We start from the raw sequence: 20,879 nt of genomic DNA on the forward strand, positions 1-20,879 counted from the left end.
TTGTAATAGGCCCATGTCGTATGTCTGACACTTCATTAATTCTTCAGACGTCAGCTGAGTTTCTATCACGTGCCTAACTTCCCATGTGGTACATCCCTGGCAGAAGCTAAGTAGTCCAGTCTCCTCGACTCAAATTTTGTATTTTGAACTTCAGCTTCAGTTACTGAATCCCTTTTACTAGCCAGATTTTGTTACTCTGTGGAGAACATAGCCTTTTCCACTGGTTTAACACAGAATTGCTTAACTTCGGCATCGATGACTGTTTGGATTGATAATTCTTCTTGTGGGGAACCATCTTGTGTGCAGGAGGATGCTTAGGCAACAGTAGCACCTTCCTATCGGTTACCACGATTGAAGATGTATGCAGATGCTGATAGATTGACAGATGCCCCTGCCCATTGCAACTACTTATTATACCAACCCCACCTCTGCGCCTCCCCTCTTCCTGTCTTTGTGATGCTGAGGATGAAAATGACGGCATCGTACGTGCTAATCAAGAACTACGTCACTGAGCTTTGCCTCAGATCCCTCACTCATGTAATTTCTCTTTTTATTTGTTTGATTTTGTTCCTAGAGATTGCACCCCAGTGCCTGGAGTACGAAAGACAAACGCTTTAACTCGGAGTTGTATCCTCAGCTTCATTTTTTAATTTAGTGTGTCTGAAGGTCAGAGGCTAGCTGGTGGGCGTGGGTTCTCTTTTGACCATGTGGGGATTTAACTGAGGTCACCAGCTTTGCAGTAAACACCTCTACTCCCTGAACCATCTCTCCAGAACTTATCCCTTGTGTTGTTTATTTTCTTCCCAGTCATGTCCCACAAGCGAACACCCAGCGCAGACCATACACAACTGAACCAGACCAAGAAAGAGGGGCTGTCCTTCCTCGGGGGCCTCCGGTCCAAGACTGACTCCCTTTCGAGATCTAACTTGTGCATCAACGGGAACCATGTTTACATGGAGCAGCCAGAGGCCAAGAGTGAGATCAAGGACAGCAGCCCTTCGAATTCCCCGTCCCCGCAGGCCTTCAGGAGGAAGCATGTGTTCTCTTCCACGGAGAACCTGGCTGCCCGATCTCCTAAGGAGCCAGGGGAAGGAGGTAGCGTGACCGCTGACAGGCGACTGTCCGACTCTTCCAGCAAGGATTCTGTGAAGTCCATGTCTTTGCCGTCCTACCGACCCCTGACCAGTGGGGACAGTAGAGAGAGCATGTCTCCAGCAAACACGGAGGCTACAAAAGACAGCAAGAAGCAGGAGAACAAGAAATCCTCTTTGCTCTCTCTGGTGACAGGAAAGAAAGATGTGGCGAAAGGCGGTGAAGGCGAGCCTCTTCCCACTGTCTCAGAGAAAGAGAAGGAGAGGCAAAGCGAGGGCACGGAAACCCAGCTGAGGGAGGAAGACCTTGGCCGCAGGTCTGAGAGAGATGTTGCACCTGTTACCTCACAGTGGGGCAACTCCCTGAATCCCTTTGAAGATGTTCAGATCTCAAACCCAGAAGCAGACCTGGAGTCTAAGTCTGAGCCGAAGCCACCAGTTCCCGCTCCAAGGGCTCCCCAGACCAAAGCTGTAAAACCTCGGTAAGTCCTAGTCTTTTTCATGTGGGGCCTTTCTCTGCCACTACCTGGTATTGAGCAGTTTCCACTAGAGCAAATCTGGTCAGTTTCAGGATGTGTGTGCAAAGGTCTGCTAGTCTTAAGTCTTCTGAACCAGTCACCTCTGCTGGCCTGGCTTGCCTGGCGCTGAGGACAGAGGTGTTTCCCAGCCTAAAGCCACACACAGCTCAGCCGTGCGTGGGTGGGGGTTGTTTTTCTCAGTGAGCTAACCAGAGACTCCAGTGAAAGGAGACAGTCTGTGGCCAATTCTGAGCATATGACCTGGTTGTGTCGGGTACATGGGCAGAACCGTGTCTAAGTTTTCAGGGCGCTGCCAGTGGAGACGGTTGCCTCTCCTGGCACTTGGCGTCAGCTTACTGATGTGAGAGACCCTTGGTCTACCCTTTAGTGTACCCGTGACCATTCTGTGTTTCCTCTGTGCCTGATCACGAGAGCCTGCCTCAACCTGAAGGAGCTGCTTTTCTGAGCGACTCCCACGTTGACATTTCTCTGGTGTGGGGCGGAAAGACAAACTTTTGGAGATTGTGCACACAGGTTTTTTTTTTTTTCCCTCCAAAATCCATACTTGTTGTTGCCTTTTGTTATGCCTTTTTTATTTTCCGTTCTGAACTTTTTAGGTGCATTTTGCCCAGTCAGTGCTCGTGACTTTCAGTATATCACTGAAAGGAACTGTAGGCTGTTTCTTGCTCCCACTGAAACTTTCCATTCGCATTGCAACAAATGTGTAACAGGTGTGCTTAGTGCCCGACAGTGTGTCCTTCAGTGGGGAGAGCACACATCAGCGGTGTAGTATTTAATTAGCATGTATGAGGCCCTGGCTTTGAGTCCCCAGCACTAAAGAAACAAAAGTGATCCATTTGTATGTCAAGAATTGCTGTTCCCTTGACTTTGTAGATCCTGTCCCCAGGTGTAAAAAAAACTGTCCCTCTTTGATGACAATTTTTATGTTTCTTGTAATGCATCTGCAACTGACCTGCAGATTTTATTTTGTCCTTTTTGCAGACTGGAAGTACCTCCAAAGGCCCAGCCCAAAGCCAGGCTTCCCTTCCCTGACTCTGCTCTGGCTCCTACTCTTCCTCCTATCTTTTCTGATGTGATGGGTGACTCCGAGACACAATCCTCTGAAAGTCCTTCTGCCTCCTCCTCTTTCTCCTCTCCCCTGGCAGCTCCCATCTCCACATCTACTCCAGTTGAACACTGGCCCCCCACAGGCAGAGGGGAGGCCGATCCTGAAGAGCCGCCTCTGCTCCTCAGAGCGGACTCTCAGAGGGAGAGCTTAACACCAGCTCCAAACACTGGTTCTTCTGCCTTGGGTTCACCTTACAAACACCTTACCATCCCAGCACCGAAAGGGGCTGAAGAGTCTTCAGGGGGCGAGACCAGGGAGACAGGCGCAGGGAAGGAAGCCGGCAGGGATGAGTCAGGGCAGCCTGAAGAACTTGTGACAGTTCCTTTCCCCCAGCAACACCATGTCCCCTCACCTGAAGAGGCCCAGGAAGAACCCCCTGTGCTTTCCCTCAGCAGTGGCAGAATTGCAAACCCCGCTGAGAAGTCCCCCACAGGGGGAAACACAGACTCTGAGCATCCGTCTAGGTCTTTTGTGGAGAATGATCACAACGGTGGAGTGACTTCTACAGCCAGAGAAGCAGCGCCCCTTGTTCAAGAGGAAGAGGCAGCCTCCCTGTTTGACAGCGCAGCCCAGAAACACAAAGGGATGAATCCGAATGCCAGTGGAGGTCAAAAGAGAGTCAGGAAGCGTGTGTCCTTTTCTGAACAGCTCGTTGTAGAAGAAGAAACAGAAAAACCCACTGGGCTTGAGGAAGAGCAGCAGCTGACACGGGAAGGACCTGTTGCTGCAAGCATGCCCGATGAAGAGTCTCCAGAGTGTCCCCACACAGAAGGCACAGGAGAGGATCCTGTGACAACAGCAGCTCAGTCCATCCCTTCTGAAAGTGACAGTTTCTCTGAAGACCCCACAAGTGAAGTCAGCCCAGGAAGAGGTGGTGCCAGGCTCTGGATGGTTGAGGAGAATGATGGCCTCGTGACACGGTATCAGAGCAAGGCCAGTGATCACGAAGGCCTGCTGTCTGACCCCCTGAGTGACCTTCCTTCTGCCTCTGATGGGAAACCTCCTGTCATGGCTGATCTGAGCTTTTCTCTTCCTTCCATTCCCGAAGTGGCTTCGGACGACGAAAGAGTAGATGAATCTGGAGATGGAGGGAAGGCAGCCGAGCCAGAAGCGGGAATTCCTCCTAGGAATGTGTCGCCTTCTGGTGTGGAGAAAGCAGAGGGACCCAGTGGCAGGGCACATGGGTCAGTGCTCGTGGAGAATCTTCACGACTTCAGGCCAGAGGTTCCCGCAGTGGCTCCTTCCCAGCACACGGCAGCATCGGGAACTCCTAAGTCACACGCTGGCAAGAGCTCAAGAGTGAATAAACGGTCCCCTGGCCCTGGTAGTGTCGAGGAAGAGGAACGGAAGGGAGGTGGGAGGCCAGGTTCGCCTCTCCACACGTCCCAGGGCTCCCCGGGGCCCAGCCCCTCACCCTCTGCAACCTTTTCTGCTGCACACTCTTTGCCTGGCTCTCCACATTCCGACACTCCCCATACCAGTGTAGCAGACTCTCCAAAAAAAACAACAGAAGGCTCAGCCGCTAAAGTTGAAAATTTTGGCAAGAAGAAGCCACTTCTACAAGCCTGGGTCACGCCCTCAGAGATACATCCAGCCTCAGCTCAGCCAAATGCTGGAGTTGGGGCGGCCAAGCACAGGTGAGAGATGATGGGGAAACGTGTCTTTGTGCATGGGAAAGATGTCCTCTCTTTGCTTTCACCTGCAGAGACTATGCCTCCAAACTGAATGGATGTCCCAGTGTCAGAATTGGCCCGCTTCGCTCGCTGGCCAGGCTTGGCAGGGACTCAAGATCCAGCCGTGTCCGTAGCAAAGACATAGGAGTCTCCAAAGATAGCTTAGGAATGCTTCTACAGTGTGACAAAGCTCTAGCTATGGAAATATGGGACACTTGGGTCTCCAGAGTCTCAGAAGCCAGATGAGACCACATGGTAGAACAAAGCAATATTGAAAACTTCCTCTGAGAACTGCTCCAAGAGCAGATCGCGTGATGTGCACCCTCCCTTACTGTAGGAGCCAGAAGGTTCTGCAGAGCCCCTTAGTGGAGTCCTAGTCTGTAGCTGCCCACACAGATGAGAAACTTTCTTTCTTCCTTTCTTCTTTATTCATTTTAATAAATTGAAAACTTTTTTTTTTTTGCAGTGCTGGGGATGGAACCTGAGGCCTTGTACATCCTGAGCGAGGACTATGTCACAGAGCTATGTCCCGTCCTGAGACACTGTCTGTCCTTGTGTCTATAAGCAGACTGGGGGACTTAACGTCTGGTGGGGCCCTCCTCACCCCCCAAGCCAGGGATGAGCTTTGCTGGTTGTGTGTGGCTCTCTGATCCATTTTACTTTGAATTCCACAGGCGCTAAGGCATAAGCTGGATGTTGGGCCAGAGATTATATCCTTCCCTTGGCTCGTCTTGCCAGCAGCCATCTTTGAGATGGGTAGTTCTCAGCTTCGTGGTTACTGAAAGTTTAAAGATCCATCTCTTGTCTTTCTAGGCTTCATCCCGTGAAGCCAATGAACACAACAGCCACCAAGATTGCAAACCCTAGCTTGGGAACTGCTGCCATCATCAGTGAGAACCTGATCAACGAAGCCATAATAAAGGTACGTGATCTGAGGATTTTTGTGTGTTAGGATCTGCGGGAGCTTGCACATATAGAGGCACCATGACAGCTGGCCTCAGTCATTGCAACCTCACTGGGGACTGATGGGAGGAGGACTTGAGCTCATTTAGTTAGGAGACCAGCCTGGGCAAGATGGCCAGATGCTGTCTCAGAATAAGCAACAGCAAAAGTTAAAGGCCTTAGGCAGGCAGTTCTGGGAATTACGTATGCAGACCTCTGATGTGTTTGGAGTCTGGATAAACTCTGCGGGCCCCCAGACTTTTCTCTAAATGGATAATTACATTTGCTTACAGTTACTTATTTCTCACTGAATTCTTTCTTGTCTCTAGCCACACGATTATCACTGGCACTGTTGAGTATGGTGGTACTTTTTTGCTTATTCATTTTGTTATGTTTTTCTTAAAGACAAGGTTTCTGTAGCTCAGGTTGGCCTAGAACTCACTGTGTAGCTCAGGCTGCCCTAAACTCATGGCAGTCCTCATGACTCAGCCTCTTGAGTACTGGGATTGTGGGCAGGTGCCACCACCATGTTTTTTTTGTTTGTTTGTTTTTTGTTTCTTCAAGACAGGGTTTCTCTGGGTAGCCTTAGCTGTCCTGGAACTCACTCTGTAGACCAAGCTGTTCTTGAACTCACAGAGATCCACCTGCTTCTGCTTCCTGAGTGCTGTCATTAAAGGCGTGCCCCCCTACCACTGCCCGGCTCCTTTTCTGTTTTTTTGTTTTTTGTTTTTTTTTGGTTTTACGAGGCAGGGTTTCTCTGTTTTGTTTTGGAGGCTGTCGGTCCAGCCCGGCCTGGCTTCTTTTCTATCTTTAGGCAAGAGTGTAAAATTCTTGATAACAGATGTACCGAGTTTTATCACTGTACTTCAACATATTTTCCGATATTTAACAAAGTTGCAGAAATAGTACAAAGAGCGCCTGTGGGCCATCATCCGCATTGGTCAGTTCTTCACATCTGGCCCAGTTTGCTCTATCTCCTCCCGCCCCCCCCCCCCTCTTTCTCTGTGCACCACTGCATGCGTAGCTTTTGCTTTGCTTTCTAATCTGAACCACGGAAAAGTAACTTGTGTGCATCATGTCCTCTTTTACTTCTAATTTTCTTGGGTGTGAATCATATGTGCGTCTCCAGGTGTTTGTGTAGGTGTGTGCGCACGCGTGTAGGAGCCAGGAGTTTAAGTCTGCTGAAGTCCAATGTCTTCATCTATGGCTTTTCACCTTTCTTCTTTCTTTCTTTCTTTTTTTTTTTTTTTTTTTGGTTTTTCAAGATAGGGTTTCTCTGTAGCTTTGGAGGCTGCCCTGGAACTCACTTTGTAGACCAGGCTGGCCTCGAACTCACAGAGATCCGCCTGCCTCTGTCTCCCGAGTGCTGGGATTAAAGGCGTGTGCCACCAATGCTCGGCCAACCTTTTTTTCTTGTAAATCATTTTTTTCAAATAATATATTCTCATACATTTAATATAATATATCATGGTTTTCCCTCCCTCATCTCCTCCCAGATCCTTCCCACCCATTTAAATCCATGTCTTCTTTCTCCCTCTATATAAAACATACAGGCCAGTAAAAACAAAACTAAAACCAGAATAAAAAGAAAAAAGCATACACACAGACACAAAATCAAACCTATAAAAATACAAAATTGGAAACAATATGCAAGCAAAAGTTGAGTAAGGTTAAAAAAAAAATCCCCAAACAAAGCAATATGAGACACACACACACACACACACACACACACACACACACACACACACACACACAAATCTACAAAAATACCATTGAGTTCTTTTTGTGTTGGCCATCTATCTACTGCTGGGCATGGGGCTTGCCCTTAAGTGTGGTTTGTATACCCAGTGAGACAACCTTACAGAAACTAATTTTTCCTTTGCGATTGGTTATCAGTTGGGGATAGCTACTGATTAGGGATGGGGACTTAGGTCTACTTTTCTATCTCAGCACTGGGAGCCATCTGGCTTGAAGTTGTGCAGGCCCTGTGTGCCCTGCCACCGTCTCTGAGTTTATTATGTATATCGGTCCTGTTTTTTCTAGAAGGACTTGTTTCCTTGGTGTTCTCCATTCCCTCTTTCTGCCTCCTCTTCCACAGAGTTCCCTGAGCCCTGAGGGGAGAGATTTGACAGGGACATTCCACTTAGGACTGAGTGTTCTAAGATCTCTTAGTCTTCTGTATGTTGTCCAGTTGTGGGTCTCTTTCTTAGTTGCCATCTCCTGCAGGAGGAAGCTTCTCTGATGATTGCGGGGTGACATAGTTATCAATGGGTACAGCAGAATATGATTAGGAGTCATTGTGTTGCTATGTTCCTTTAGCAGTATTTGGTTTTCTCCTGGGTCCGTGGCCTATCTAGTCTAAGGTTCTTGGCTCCTGGAGCATTGTCAGTATGAGTTCCATCACCTGGAATGGCTTTTTAATCCCATCAGACAGGGATTGGTTATTCCCACAACTTCTGTGCCATTTTTTTTTTAAAGATGGGTCTCTTTACATTAGCTCTGGCTGGCCTGGAACTCACTATGTAGAGCAGGCTGGCTGGCCTCAAACTCAAGAGATCTACCTGCCTCTGCCTCCCAAGTGCTGGGATTAAAGATGTGTGCTATCACTCCTGGTTTTTATGCCTGTATTATACCAGGCAGACAGACCACCATTGTAGATTGAAGGATTTGTAGCTGGGTTGGTATTTTCTTTGTCCTCTGGTAGCATGTAGAGCAACTTCTAGTACCATGAACTCTAGTCTGTAGAGGGGAAGGCTCTAGTTAGGCATCAGTACAACTTTTCTGTGTTTATTGAGTTATATAGGTGTTATCTTTAGCAATAGTGCTTTACTATAAGCAATAGCCTGTATTTGGGGGTGTTTCTTTGCCCAATAATTAGATATAACTCATTTCTGGCACTTGGTGTCGAGAGATGTCTAGTTGAGGCTTTGTCTCCCTTGTTATTTGGTGACTCCATTTATTTCCTTCGTGTATGTATATATTTTAAGCTTATACTGTAGTAGGTTTCCCTATGACTCAAGGGGTCTTTAGTGGTAGTTATCTCTCCCTTAACTTCCTCTTCCTTCTCCTATCTATGTAACCTTCGCATTCCAATCTCCCCCATCCCCCATTCTCTGTAACTAGACATTCTATTTCCTCTCCCTTGGGAGATCCTCCCCTCCCTCCCAGCCCCTTATTGTATCTCTAACCTCTCTATATAGCCTGTGTAAAAGCTAATATCCACATATAAGATACTTACAGAATTTGCCTTTTTGAGTCTGGGTTACCTCACTCAGGATAATTTTTTCCTAGTGCCATCCATTTGCCTATTAATTTCATGATTTCAGTTTTTTAAACAGTTGAATAATATTCCATTGTATAAATGTGTCATGTGTTCTTTATCTTTTCATTCAATGATGGGCATCTAGGCTGTTTCCAATTTCTGGCTACTCTGAATAGTAAGGAATGGGCAAGTGTCTTGGGAGTAGGGTGTTGAGTCCTTTGTGGATATGCCCAAGAGTGGTATAGCTGGATCTTGAGGTCTATTCCAGCTTCCTGAGGAACTGCCGCACTGATTTCCAAAGTGGCTGTACAGCAGTGGAGGAGTGTTCCCCTTAGGGTGCATGCTCAATAGTCTGAGCTGTCATTTGTATTGTTGATTGTGTTCGTTCTGACTGGTCTAAGAGGAAGTCTCAAAGTCATTTTATTTCCATTTTCCTGATGACTAATGATGCTGAACATTTCTTTAAGTGTTGCTCAGCCATTGGTAGTTCATCTTCTGAGCTCATTTTTTAATTTAGTTGTTTTCTTTATGTCGTCTTTTTTTTTGTTCTTTTTTTGGGGGGTTCTAGACTGGGTTTCCCTGTATTATTTTTGGGGCTGTCCTAGAACTCGCTCTGTAGACCAGGCTGGCCTCAAACTCACAGAGATCCACCTGCCTCTGCCTCCCCAGTGCTGGGATTAAAGGCGTGAGCCACCACCGCCCAGCCTTTTTTTAGTTCTTTAGTATTTTAGATATTAACCCTCTGTTGGCTATGTAGCTGTTAAAGATCTTTCCTATCCTGTAACCTCTCACTTTGTCGGAATAGTGATTTCCTTTGTCATAAGAAGCTTTTCAGTTTCATCAGATCCCATTTATTTATTGTTGTTCTTAGTCCCTGTGCTATCAGGGTTGTGTTCAGAACAGCTTTTCCTGCCAGTGAGTTCAGAGCTAATCCCTACTTTCTCTTTTTTCAGATTCAGGGTGTCTAGCTTTATGTTGAGGTTCTGGATTCATTTGTAGCTGAGTTTTGTGCAAGGTGATGATAAGATGAATCTATAGTCTTCTACATGCAGACATCCAGTTTGATCAGCACCATTTGTTGAAGATGCTGGGTTTTGGGGTGTGTGTGTGTGTGTTTTCTGGCGTGTATTTCTGGCTTCTTTGTCAAAAACAGTTTAGGTGTGTGGATATTGGGTTTGGGTCTTGAATTTGATTCCAGTGATGAACATTTCTGTTTTTATGCCAATGCCATGGTGTTTCTGTTATTGTAGCTCTATAGTACAATTTGAGGTGAAGGTTGGTGATACCTCCAGCGGTTCTTTTATTATTCAGGGTTGTTTTAGATATCCTGGAATTTTTTTGTGTGTGTTGCCGTATAAAACTGATATTGCCCTTTCAGTTTTTGTGAAGGATTGTGTTGGGATTTTGATGAGAATTGCACTCAATCTGTAAATTATTTTTGGTAGAATGACCCTTTTCACTGTTAATCCTACCAGTCCATGAGCATGGGAGATCTTTCCATCCTCTGATGTCTTCTTTGGTTTCTTTCTTCGGTGTCTTGAAGTCACGCCTTTAATCTCAGCACTTGAGAGGCAGAGGCAGGTGGATCTCTGTGAGTTGGAGGCCTGCTCTGGTCTACAGAGCGTTCCAGGACAGCCTCCAAAACAATACAGAGAAACCCTGTCTTGAAAAACCAAAAAAAAAAAAAAAAATTAAGTTTTTATTATATAAGTGTTGATTAGAGTTATCCCAAGGTATATTTTTTTATATTATTTTGAGGGGTATTGTTTCCCTGATTTCTTTCTCAGTCTGTCATTTGTATATAGGAGGGCTACTTTTTGTTTTTAAAACCTTGTATTTTTGGCCGGGCGTTGGTGGTGCACACCTTTAATCCCAGCACTCGGGAGGCCGAGGCAGGCGGATCTCTGTGAGTTCGAGGCCAGCCTGGTCTACAGAGTGAGTTCCAGGACAGCCTCCAAAGCCACAAAGAAACCCTGTCTCGAAAAAACAAAAAAAAAAAACAAAAAACAAAAAACAAAACCTTGTATTTTTGAGATATGGCCTTTTACTAAACCTGGAGCTCACTAATCCAACCCAAGCCACCGGCCATCAAACCCCAGGGACCCTCCTGTCTCTGCCCCTCCAGGCCTGGGATCACAGGCAAGCACCCCTGGCTTTTTATGTGAGCTGGGAATCCAAGCTCAAGGCCTCATGGCAAGTATTTTTACTGACTGACCCAGCTTCCCAGCCCCTCCTAAATTCTTGAGTGTGTAACTCACTCCTAAGAACAAAGGAATTCCTCAAATTCCAGAAGCTTACTGTTGAATTCACGGCTTTCTCATCTCGTGTATTTCACGGTTGTCCCGAGAAGGGGACTGCTCAGTTGTTTGGGCCATAATCCAGGCACCAGTCCTGCCCTGTATATTTAGGTATATTGTTTGTGCATCTTATTTATTTCTTTGTTTGTTTATTATGTATGCAGTATTGTGTCTGCACTTGAATCTCATTATAGATGGTTGTGAGCCACCATGTGGGAATTGAACTCAGAACCTCTGGAAGAGCAGCCAGTGCTCCTAACTGCTGAGCCATCTCTCCAGCCCCTGTCTATGCATCCTTTTCATTCTGGGATGGCTTCTTGGCTTCAAATACTCTTTTTTGGTCCATTTTTGGGGGCTGCTGGGGATAAAATCCAAGGCTTTTTACTTGCTAAGCATACATTCTACTAATGATCTGTGTCCCAACCCCTTTATGGTTTTAAAATCAGATTTAGAATACTGCCTTGTTGCAAAGCCCAGGCCCTTGACTGTTGCCCTGTAATGGCCAGAGATGTGTTCTCTTCCAAATATTTGGAGAGGGAGTTTCAGACTGCTGATGAGAACTGCACTTACTTTTATTTTTTGATGCAAGATATGTAGCCCTGAGTATCCTGAAAGAGCAGGGTGACCTTGAACTCACAAAGATCTGTCGGAGTGCTGAGATTAAATGTGTGCACCAACAAACACCTTTATAAAACAAACAAACAAGCAAAATATATACATACATGTTTCTTAAGGGTTATTTTGTTTTTGTTTTTGAGATAGAGTCAAAGCATGTAGTCCTGGTAGACCAGACTGGCCTCAAACTCAAAGATCTACCTACACCTGCCTCCTGGTGCTAGGCAGGGGCAGGAGGATCTCTGAGTTTGAGAGGACTTTACAGGAAAACCCTGTCTTGAAAGAACAAAACACAAAAAATCAAAATCAAATGTTCTGCTTGTGTCCTGTCCCTTCTGAAAGATTTTCTTGTAGGTATGTATGATACTGGCTTTGGACATGCTAGGCCACACAGTCCCAGCCCCCAAAAGCATTTTTTTTTTAAAGATTGTATTTTTATTATTTTTAAGATATTTGAGTCTGGCATGGCCAGCACTGGGAGGCAGAGGCAGGTGGATCTCTGTGAGTTCGAGGCCAGCCTGGTCTACAGAGCGAGTTCCAGGACAGCCTTCAAGTTCCAGGACAGCCTCCAAAACAATACAGAGAAACACTGTCTCAAAAAACCAAAAAACCAAAAAAAAAAAAAAAAAAAAAAAAAAAGAACTAAAGATATTTGAGTCTGTGTGGCCCTAGGAAGCCATAACCATTGAAATCCCTGGAGCTAGAGTTATAGGCATTTGTGAGCCACCTCAAGTGATTGCCGGGAGTCAAACTCAAGTCCTTTGGAAGAGCAGTTCATGCTCTTCACTGAGCCATCTCTCCAGCCCCCTGCAAGTGTTTTTTATGACTGAGATTGCTGCTTTCCTTGCATCTCTGCCATCAGGAGCTGGGTTAAGCATTCATTGGATTTTGGAGATCAGAGTCTTGAGTAAAAGTGGCTCAGCAGTGATAATTATTGCCAAAAACAAGTTAGCATCACCTAGCTCCATTCTTGACCTCTTTCCTTGTAAAATGGGCCAACAAAGCAACATTGCTTTCAGAGCTACCTCGGTTGTAATTAAAAAGAAAAAAAAAGTAGCTTTAGAGAAAAAGACGCCATGCAACAAAGCTCAAGTGGAGTTTTTGTTTTTGTTGTTGTTATTGTTTTTTTTTTTTAATTAGAGGGAGTGGGGGGAGGGAGAGTGCCTCTGGGAACAGGAGCATCAGAAGAGAAAGGGGGGATCAGAGAGAGGGAGAGAGGGAGGGTGTAACACACAGAGAAGGATGGGAGGTGGGCAGGGTCCTTTTAAAAGGAACTTAGTGAGTATACACAGGTGGTGCTCTTAGTGGCTGCAGCTGAGGGCGTGTCCTGTCAGAACCCCAAGGGCAGGCCAGTACAGATGCCTGAATCCTAACAGCCACCATTGTCAGAACCATGTACCTACGGTGGTTTAGCCCCGACAGTTTGTGCCCACTGGGTTTGCTGGCTTCTGTGAGATAGTTGCCAGTAGAAACAGCAGCACTGTCTCCCAGGAGGTTGTTTGTTTGTTAGTTTTTCTACCAGGAAGGTTTTTTGTTTTTTGTTTGTTTATTTTCCTGACATTTACTAGGAAGTTGAGCCAGAGGACAACATAAAGATGACATAATGACATGTAGCCATCCTGCAGTTTCCCCTTCCCACTTCCTGTTAATGCAAGATGCTTTCTGACTCTGTATTTATTTTTATTTTGTGTATATGGGTGTTTTGCCTGTGTGTGTGTGTGTGTGTGTGTGTGTGTGTGTGTGTGTGTGTCTGTGTGTGTGTGTGTCTGTGTGTGTGTGTGTCTGTGTGTGTGTGTGTGTGTGTCTGTGTGTCTGTGTGTGTGTGTGTCTGTGTGTGTGTGTGTGTGTGTGTGTGTGTGTGTGTGTGTGTGTGTATAGGCACAGAAAGTGTGGGCCTGGTTGACATGGAGGCCAGTGGAGGGCTCTAGGCCCCCTGGAGCTGGAGTTAAAGATGGTTGTGAGCCACCTTGTGGGTGTTGGAAGCCAAACCTGGTCCCCTGTAAGAGCAACAGATTCTCTTAAACTGCTGAGCCAGAGCTGATGCTCCAGCCCCTTGTCTGTCTGTCTGTCTCTGTCTCTGTCTATCTGTTTTTGATTGGTTGGCTGATTGTCTTAACTGATGTACTACACATTGAGCCCAGAGAAAAGCAAATGCCTCTTTTTCAGAAAGTAGGCAAGGCCCTTGATTCCTGTTTTATTTCCTCTTCTAAGTTCTAAGTTCATTTAATCAAAGGTTTATCTCGCCAGACGTTGGTGATGCATGCCTTTAATCCCAGCACTTGGGAGGCAGAGGCAGGCGGATCTCTGTGAGTTCGAGACCAGCCTGGACTACCAAGCGAGTTCCAGGACAGCCTCCAAAGCCACAGAGAAACCTTGCCCCAAAAAAAACAAAACAAAACAAAAAAAAGGTTTATCTCCTGGAACTTGCAAGAGAATAACTTAGAACCAAAGAGAGGCACCCTTTCTCCCCTTACTTCATGACTTGTGTGCCCCCTGCTGCCCGTGGCCTGCCGTAAATCTCTTGGTCTTGGACCCTCCCAGGTAAATATTCTAGGTAAACATAAAAAGCTCTTTGGAGACTGCTGTTGACTTACTGGAGAATAGCAGCTTTGTACTAAGCATACAGCAGCATTTGTAAAAATAACTTCAAAATAAGAGAGGTTGGGAAGGGAAGTCACACAGCTAAAGTCAATGAAAAGCTAGCAGGGTCATTGCGTCAGTGTTTTCTGTTTGCTTTTTCCCCTTGGCTCTATATATATATATAGAGAGAGAGAGAGACAGACAGACAGACAGACAGACAGACAGACAGACAGACAGACAGACAGACAGAGACAGAGAGTGAGTCATTTTTGTGTGTTTGACAGTTTCACAATGTACTGAGATTATGTTCACCTCCTAGTACTCCTGCCCCACCCGGCTTCCGTGGGTGTCCTTTTTCTTCTAACTAGTACTTCTCCTACTTACGTCCTGCCTTCCTGTAAACTGCCGATGCTGTGTATTGTGTATGCAAGGCCATGCTTTCCTGTCCAGAAGACATTTTCACAAGGCTCCTTCTCCATCCTCCAGCCCTTCCAGGCTGGCCTCCCTGGGCACATACACTCGTGTACACAGATAATGCCCAGATACATATTTAAAATTATAGCAAATCTCTTTTAAAGAAATGTGTGTAATTGTGAAAGTTGAAAACAACACAAATATCGAGTAGTACTGTGATGGTTAAAATGTACTGGAATTGAGTTTTTCTATTAAATCTATCTCCAATGAAGCCCTGAGGTTGATCCTCCATACCACATAAACTGGGTGTAGTACCACATGCTTGTAATCCCACTGCCGGGGAAAGACAGGAAGATCAGCAGTTCAGGACCCTCCTTGTTTGAGGTCCGCCAGAACCACATGAGACCTTGTCCCAAAAAGAAAGAAGAGGAAGACAGCAAAGAGGAAAGAAAAAGGAAAGCCGAGTGTGGTGGCACATGCTCGTATTCCCCAGAACTGAGTGGTGGAGGCAGGAGGATCAGGAACTCCAGGCCAGCGTGGGCCAGCATGGACCCTGTCTCGTAGAGAAGAGATGGAGAGGGACTGAGTTGTTATGGATTTGATAACACCAGGCCTCACTCTTGCTAAACACATACTCTGCCACCAAGCTATACACTCAACCACTAATTAGTATTCCTTAGTAAAACGTTTATATTGTAGAGGTGTAATCTAAAAACCTCAAGGGTATGTTTCTTTATGTGAAACATCAATAGACACCTGTTTTGGGAGAGGGGACTTTTCAAGACAAGGTGTTGTCCTCTGTGTAATAAGCAGCCCTAGCTGTCCTGTAGACCAGGCTGACCTCGAATTCACAGAGATCCACCTGCCTCTGCCTTCCATATGAAGACTTCCATGATATTTTTTTTTTTTTTTTTTTTTTTTTGGAGACAGCTCTCACTCTGTAACCCTGACTGGCCTAGAACTCTTGATGTATACCAGGCTGACCTCAGACTTGCAGAGACCTGTCTACTTTTGTGTCCTGAGTGCAAAGATTAAAGATGTATGCCTCCACAGCCCAGCCTCATCATACCATTTTAAACATAATTCAGTAGTGCTAAATCATCGACATTGTTGTGTATCCAAGTCCAGAATACTTCTAGACATAAAAGTTTTTCACTGAATCTGATTTTTTAGCTGTTTTGTTTTGTGGTTTGGGAGCTGCTGTCTCACTGTAGACAAGGTCATCATGCCCAATTTGAATCTAGTTTTGGAAGTCGCACACAGAGTGACAGCATTTATGTGTCAGCTCCCCCCACACACACACAGATGTCCTCAACAAGTTCAAAGAAAGAAAGAAACGGGTGAGGAAGGGAGAAATAGCCCAGCATCTCCATTATTCGTGGGCCCCCAGACTTGGATTCAAGCTTGCTGTGTATGTGAAAACAGCACTTGTTTTTCTTGTTTCTAAGCCAGCCAATGAGAGTAGGATTCCTCTGGATTCTCCTTGGGCAGTTTGCTCTCTGGACGGGGCAGGGAGGGGCTTCTGTGCTGTTGTTGAACTATTACTGTTAGTTTAGGTAGGCCCCTGGCTCTGCTTGCAGATGGTAGGTTCTTGACTTATTGGTCTTCCTGGTACAAGATTAAAGTGACATACTGCCTTGGAGTTCTTGGGCAGAAATCACCCTGAGTTGCTCTGGAGTCTTGTTTCCTTGAATTTATAAATGTGCTAAAGCTGCAGATTGCCAGGCCCTTCCTCTTACTCCCTCCTAGGGCCTTGATGTGACTTGTTACTTCTTACTGAGTCTTTTGTCTCTGTTTCCTTTTGGCTCAGAACTCTTGGGCTTGCAGTTAGAGTCTCCTTGGCCCAGATGATATATGCTCATTAAAAGTAACTGTTCCGGATACTTGCTCCCTTCAGAAACAGGAATCAGTCAAGGTCAAAGTCCGTGGCGGGGTGGCGCTTGGCTTTAGCTATACGTGTTTTGAGAGTGGGGAGTAAGTTTTGGTAGTCTCAAAGGGTGCCTAGGGGTAGCAGACAGACTTCATTGGCTGGTACCCTACAGTGTTGGCAGGAGGGTGCCCCCCACATCTTTCTGCTCCAACTTGGGGCTTGTTCCAGATCTGCATGTTGTATGACTCCTGGAGTTTTAAGGGCTGGTTTCAAACGTGAGAGATCGAGTGATTCATCGACCTCAGCCTCCCAAGTGGCTGGGCTCCCGTGTGTGTGCATACCACACCTGAGCCTGGCTGATTATGTGACTCCTGCTGCCACCTAAAATTCCTTTCCCTCTTTTCCCTCCTCCCCACCAAGGCCTCATTGTGACCCTTCTTTTCTTTTTAATGTATATGGTTGTTTTGCTTGCATGTATCTCTCTCCTCTCTCTCTCTCTCTCTCTCTCTCTCTCTCTCTCTGTGTGTGTGTGTGTCTCTGTGTGTGAGAGAGAGAGAGACAGACAGACAGACAGACTGTGTGTATGTATGTGTGGTGCCAGAGGAGGCTAAGAAGAGAGTCGTAGGTTCCTGGGAACTGGAGTTACAAATGGTTAGGAGTTACCATATGGATTCTGGGAATCGAACCCCGATTCTCTGAAAGAGCAGCCAGTGCTCTTAACCACTGAGCCATCTCTCCAGCCCCCTTATTACATTTCTTGAAAACATGTACCCAGGTCAAGGCCAGAGGTCTGAGAATTAGAAGCCAAGGATGGTTCCTGCTTCTTAAATGCTGTGATGCTGGTGATCAAACCAGGGTCTTTACATATGCTAGCAAGTGCTCAACTGCTGAGCTACACCCAGGCCCCTGGTTTTTACATTTTTCAAAGGATCATAAAGAAAAAGGAAATAAATAAAAAGTAAATAAAAATGCATGTAACCAACCTATACACAGTCTACAAAATCCATGGTACTTTTCTTAGGCACCTGTTTTCAACCTGTGTTGAAAGTGGATTTCCAAGCCAGCTGTGATTGCACGAACCTTTAATCCCAACACCTGGGAGGCAGAGACAGGCAGATCTCCATGAGTTCATGGCCAGCCTGTTCTGTCTACACAGTGAGTTTCAGGTCAGCCAGGGCTACATAGTGAGACATTGAAGAATAACAAAATGAGCGTTCCAGAAACTCCAATGACTGCTAATATTTCTTTGCATTCCTTTCAGAAGTCTGCTTTCTCTGCTGACTTGTAACCGTTTCCCTCTTCCTCCCCTCTCCAAAGAAATACCAGCCCTCAGATCCTGCCTTCGCCTACGCGCAGCTGACCCACGACGAGCTGATCCAGCTGGTCCTCAAACAGAAGGAAACCATCAGCAAGAAGGAGTTTCAGGTGCGGGAGCTGGAAGACTACATTGACAACCTGCTAGTCAGAGTCATGGAGGAGACCCCCAACATCCTCCGAGTGCCGACCCAGCTTGGCAAAAAGGCTGGAAAGATGTGAACCACAGGAAGGAACTGGAGATGCTTTGTGAGCTTGTTTCCACCGACTCTCAAGGTCAAGGGCAAGGTCTTCGTAGTAACCAGCACACAAGCTCTCATCACCGGGTGGGTGCCTTGTCTACCAAGAGTTTATTCTCCTAGTTCAAACCAGGTTAATCATTACAATGAGTCTTTTCTATACATTCCCAGCGGTTTGTTTTTAAATGCCACTGTGCCTTTAACTAACTTGTAAGATTTGATCCTGAGCCATCGACTCGGGAGGCATCATCGGAACCTAATGGATTTTAACTCTGGGGTTTTCGCCCTTTGGATACCGAGATCTTCAAGTATGTATCCTCCCTGAAGCCAGGCTTAGGGTGAGATCAGAAAGGAACTGTACAATGGATACAGCCCCCCATTTCTTGGCCTTCAGGCAGCTCAGGTGTGGGAGATGCTAAATTTTTATGTTTTGTGAACTTCTCAGACTCAAGGATTGTCTTGGTAGGGTTTTTGTTGAGGGGGCATTGTTCTGTTTTTCAAATAGGCTGTGGGATAGCCTGGGCTGCTCTTGACCTCACTGTATAGCTGAGGCTAGCCTTCTTCTGATCTCCTGCCTCCACTTCCCAAGCGTCGGGAATGCCGTCATGTTGATGCCTCTTGCCTGGAGCACAGCTGTTTACGGAAGCCTCTGAGCATGCTTCTTAGACTTGGAACAAATTGCCCTTCAGGTCTGCCTCTTAACCTTAAAACTACAATTTGTGGGCGGGGAGATTCAGCTTAGGGGGTGAAGGACTTGCACTGCAAACATGAGAATCTGTATTTGCATTCTTGGCACCCACGCAAAAGAGCCAACAGTGGTGGCAGGTGCCTGGGTGGGGGTGGGGGTGGGTGGGTGAGAGGGGCAGAGACAGGCAGATCCCAGGGACTCACTGGCCAGCCGTTCTAGCCGAGACAGGGGACTCTGGATTCAGTGAGGGGCCCTGTCTTAATAAGACGAAAAGCTACCTTAAATCTCTGCCCTTCATATGATCCCACATAGGTGAACACACCCCACACGTGTACATATGCACACACACACACACACACACACACACACACACACAGACACACAGACATGCCACCCACACCCACAGGCACGTATACACACTGTGCTTTTTAGGTTCATAGGGCCATCTCCTGGAGCCATGAAGGAATTAAGGAGGCACTTTTCAGGCTGGCTCAGCGGTTAAAAGCACTGGCTGCTTTTCTAGAGGGACCTAGGTTCAATTCCCAGCACCCACATGGTAGCTCACAACTCTCTGTAACTCCAGTTCCAGGGGATCCAACACCCTCACAGATGTCTGTGCAGGTAAAACACCAATGCACATTTTTTTTAAAAAGTCACTTTTCATTTAACTGGGAAAAATGGTCAGAGTCCCTCCTCTCATGCTGACAGGGTTCCTGTTGCTGGAGAGAGGACTAAGCGATGCAGACAATACTCCAGCCGTCCTGTGAGTTAGAGAATGACTTCAGGAAGGCTCCCTTGGCCATGTCCGTGCTTCTGTCTGCTTGATTTGTGTTGGCTTTCCTGGCAGCGCTCATAGAAGGGAGTAGCCAGAGCCCACCAGTTCCTAGGGGCCTTGGGCAAGGGGCTCAGTGGTAGCGAGCACCTGCCACTCCCACCCCCCACCCCCACCCCCACACTTGCTTTTTGATTGCCGCTTCCTGATTTGGGGGGGTTTTGTTGTTGCTGCTACGTTGAGACAGGATCTCACTGGCTTCAAACTTTTGTCCCTCTTGCCTTGTCTTTCCAAACACTGGGGTCATGGGTATGTGTCACCATGCCTGGTACATTGCTGTAGTTTTTAAACTAGAATATATATATATATATATGTATATGTAGTTTTAAAATGTAGATATATATCAATCCCATTTCATTGCTGGTCACTTCATGCTAGAATTAAAAGTGTTTCATGTTGTTCCTTTTTTTTTTTCCTGGTTGTAGTGATCTTAACATCTCTGCTAGGGGTAATCACAGGCCAATGAAATGGACAGGGTGGAGGTGGTGGTCGTTATCAATGAAGAATCTCTCTGTGTATGTCCTTGTCGTCGGAAGATGAGGACCATTGGTTACACTGAAGCACTTTAAGCTGATGGGCAGGACTCTAACTTGATTTATCTAATGATCCACACCTATTCTTATTTAATCTCTCCTACAATATTAGGGACCACTGCAAATTTCTGAGATAATTTGTAAATTTTTTAGTGTTGTAAAATTCATTAACATGCCTATAAAAAGCATATTCACTTGAATTCTGAAAATGTACATGTATATGTCTGTTCTGGGTCATGTTGTTTTACTTGATAAAAATGCATTTTTTACTGTGATAACCTAAGTGCATGGGGCAGGCACGGGTTCTCCAAAGAGCTGGCCTTGTTAGTGGCCAGTCTGGAGGTCTCTGCTGCAATCGGGACCTTCGGCATGTTGCTGAGTCAGCATTAGAGAGGACCATCAAGGTGGAGTGAATTCCTGTGCTCTGAAATGCCACTTGGGAACTCTGGAGAATGAAGGACAATTGACTGCAAGGGCTTCTAACTGCTGTAACTCACAGAGTACATAGAGGCCACGCCTACTTAGTAGCTGGTCTTGAATATGTAGTTGGGGCTGAGGGAAGATACCAAGGAAAGCTGAGCCCTGCAGTGAGAGGTTGGTGACTTGGATTGCCCTGGAGCTACTGAGGCTGGCCACTGGCTTGTGCCTGTAGCTACTACCAATGCCAACAGGAGGCGCCCTGGAAGGGCCTGCACTCCAGGAAAAAGGGGGCTTTTTCCTTGCGCTTGCCTGGCTGCCTCCAGAGAGCCCAGCCAGGGTATGACGGGGCATTGGATTAAATCCAGCAGACTCCGATTGGAGGCCAGCTTCCTAAAAATCTTTGTCCAGTTGTTTCTTAACTTACTCTTGGCTTCGCCACGTGGCCTGGCCTCCCTGTTTTAT

The 20,879-nt window shown here is 46.3% G+C and overlaps 1 protein-coding gene across 3 annotated transcripts in view; it reads left to right on the top strand.

Annotated features, from left to right (window-relative positions):
• The window catches only part of Rab11fip1 (RAB11 family interacting protein 1), a 38,560-nt gene extending 18,363 nt beyond the window's left edge, over window positions 1-20,197 (top strand). For 2 of the 3 annotated variants that reach the window (XM_040731758.1, XM_040731759.1), the window contains exons 3-6: window positions 808-1,573; window positions 2,612-4,375; window positions 5,225-5,333; window positions 17,709-20,197. In XM_040731758.1, the coding sequence (XP_040587692.1) occupies window positions 808-1,573; window positions 2,612-4,375; window positions 5,225-5,333; window positions 17,709-17,927 (2,858 nt within the window). In that variant the 3' untranslated portion in view covers window positions 17,928-20,197. The remainder of the gene's footprint in view (window positions 1-807; window positions 1,574-2,611; window positions 4,376-5,224; window positions 5,334-17,708) is intronic. The other variant, XM_040731760.1, reaches the window with a different exon arrangement.
• The last annotated feature ends 682 nt before the right edge of the window (window positions 20,198-20,879 follow it).

The sequence above is a fragment of the Mesocricetus auratus genome, unplaced genomic scaffold, assembly GCF_017639785.1.
Source record: "Mesocricetus auratus isolate SY011 unplaced genomic scaffold, BCM_Maur_2.0 Super-Scaffold_100026, whole genome shotgun sequence".
In the NCBI taxonomy this organism is placed as follows: domain Eukaryota; kingdom Metazoa; phylum Chordata; class Mammalia; order Rodentia; family Cricetidae; genus Mesocricetus; species Mesocricetus auratus.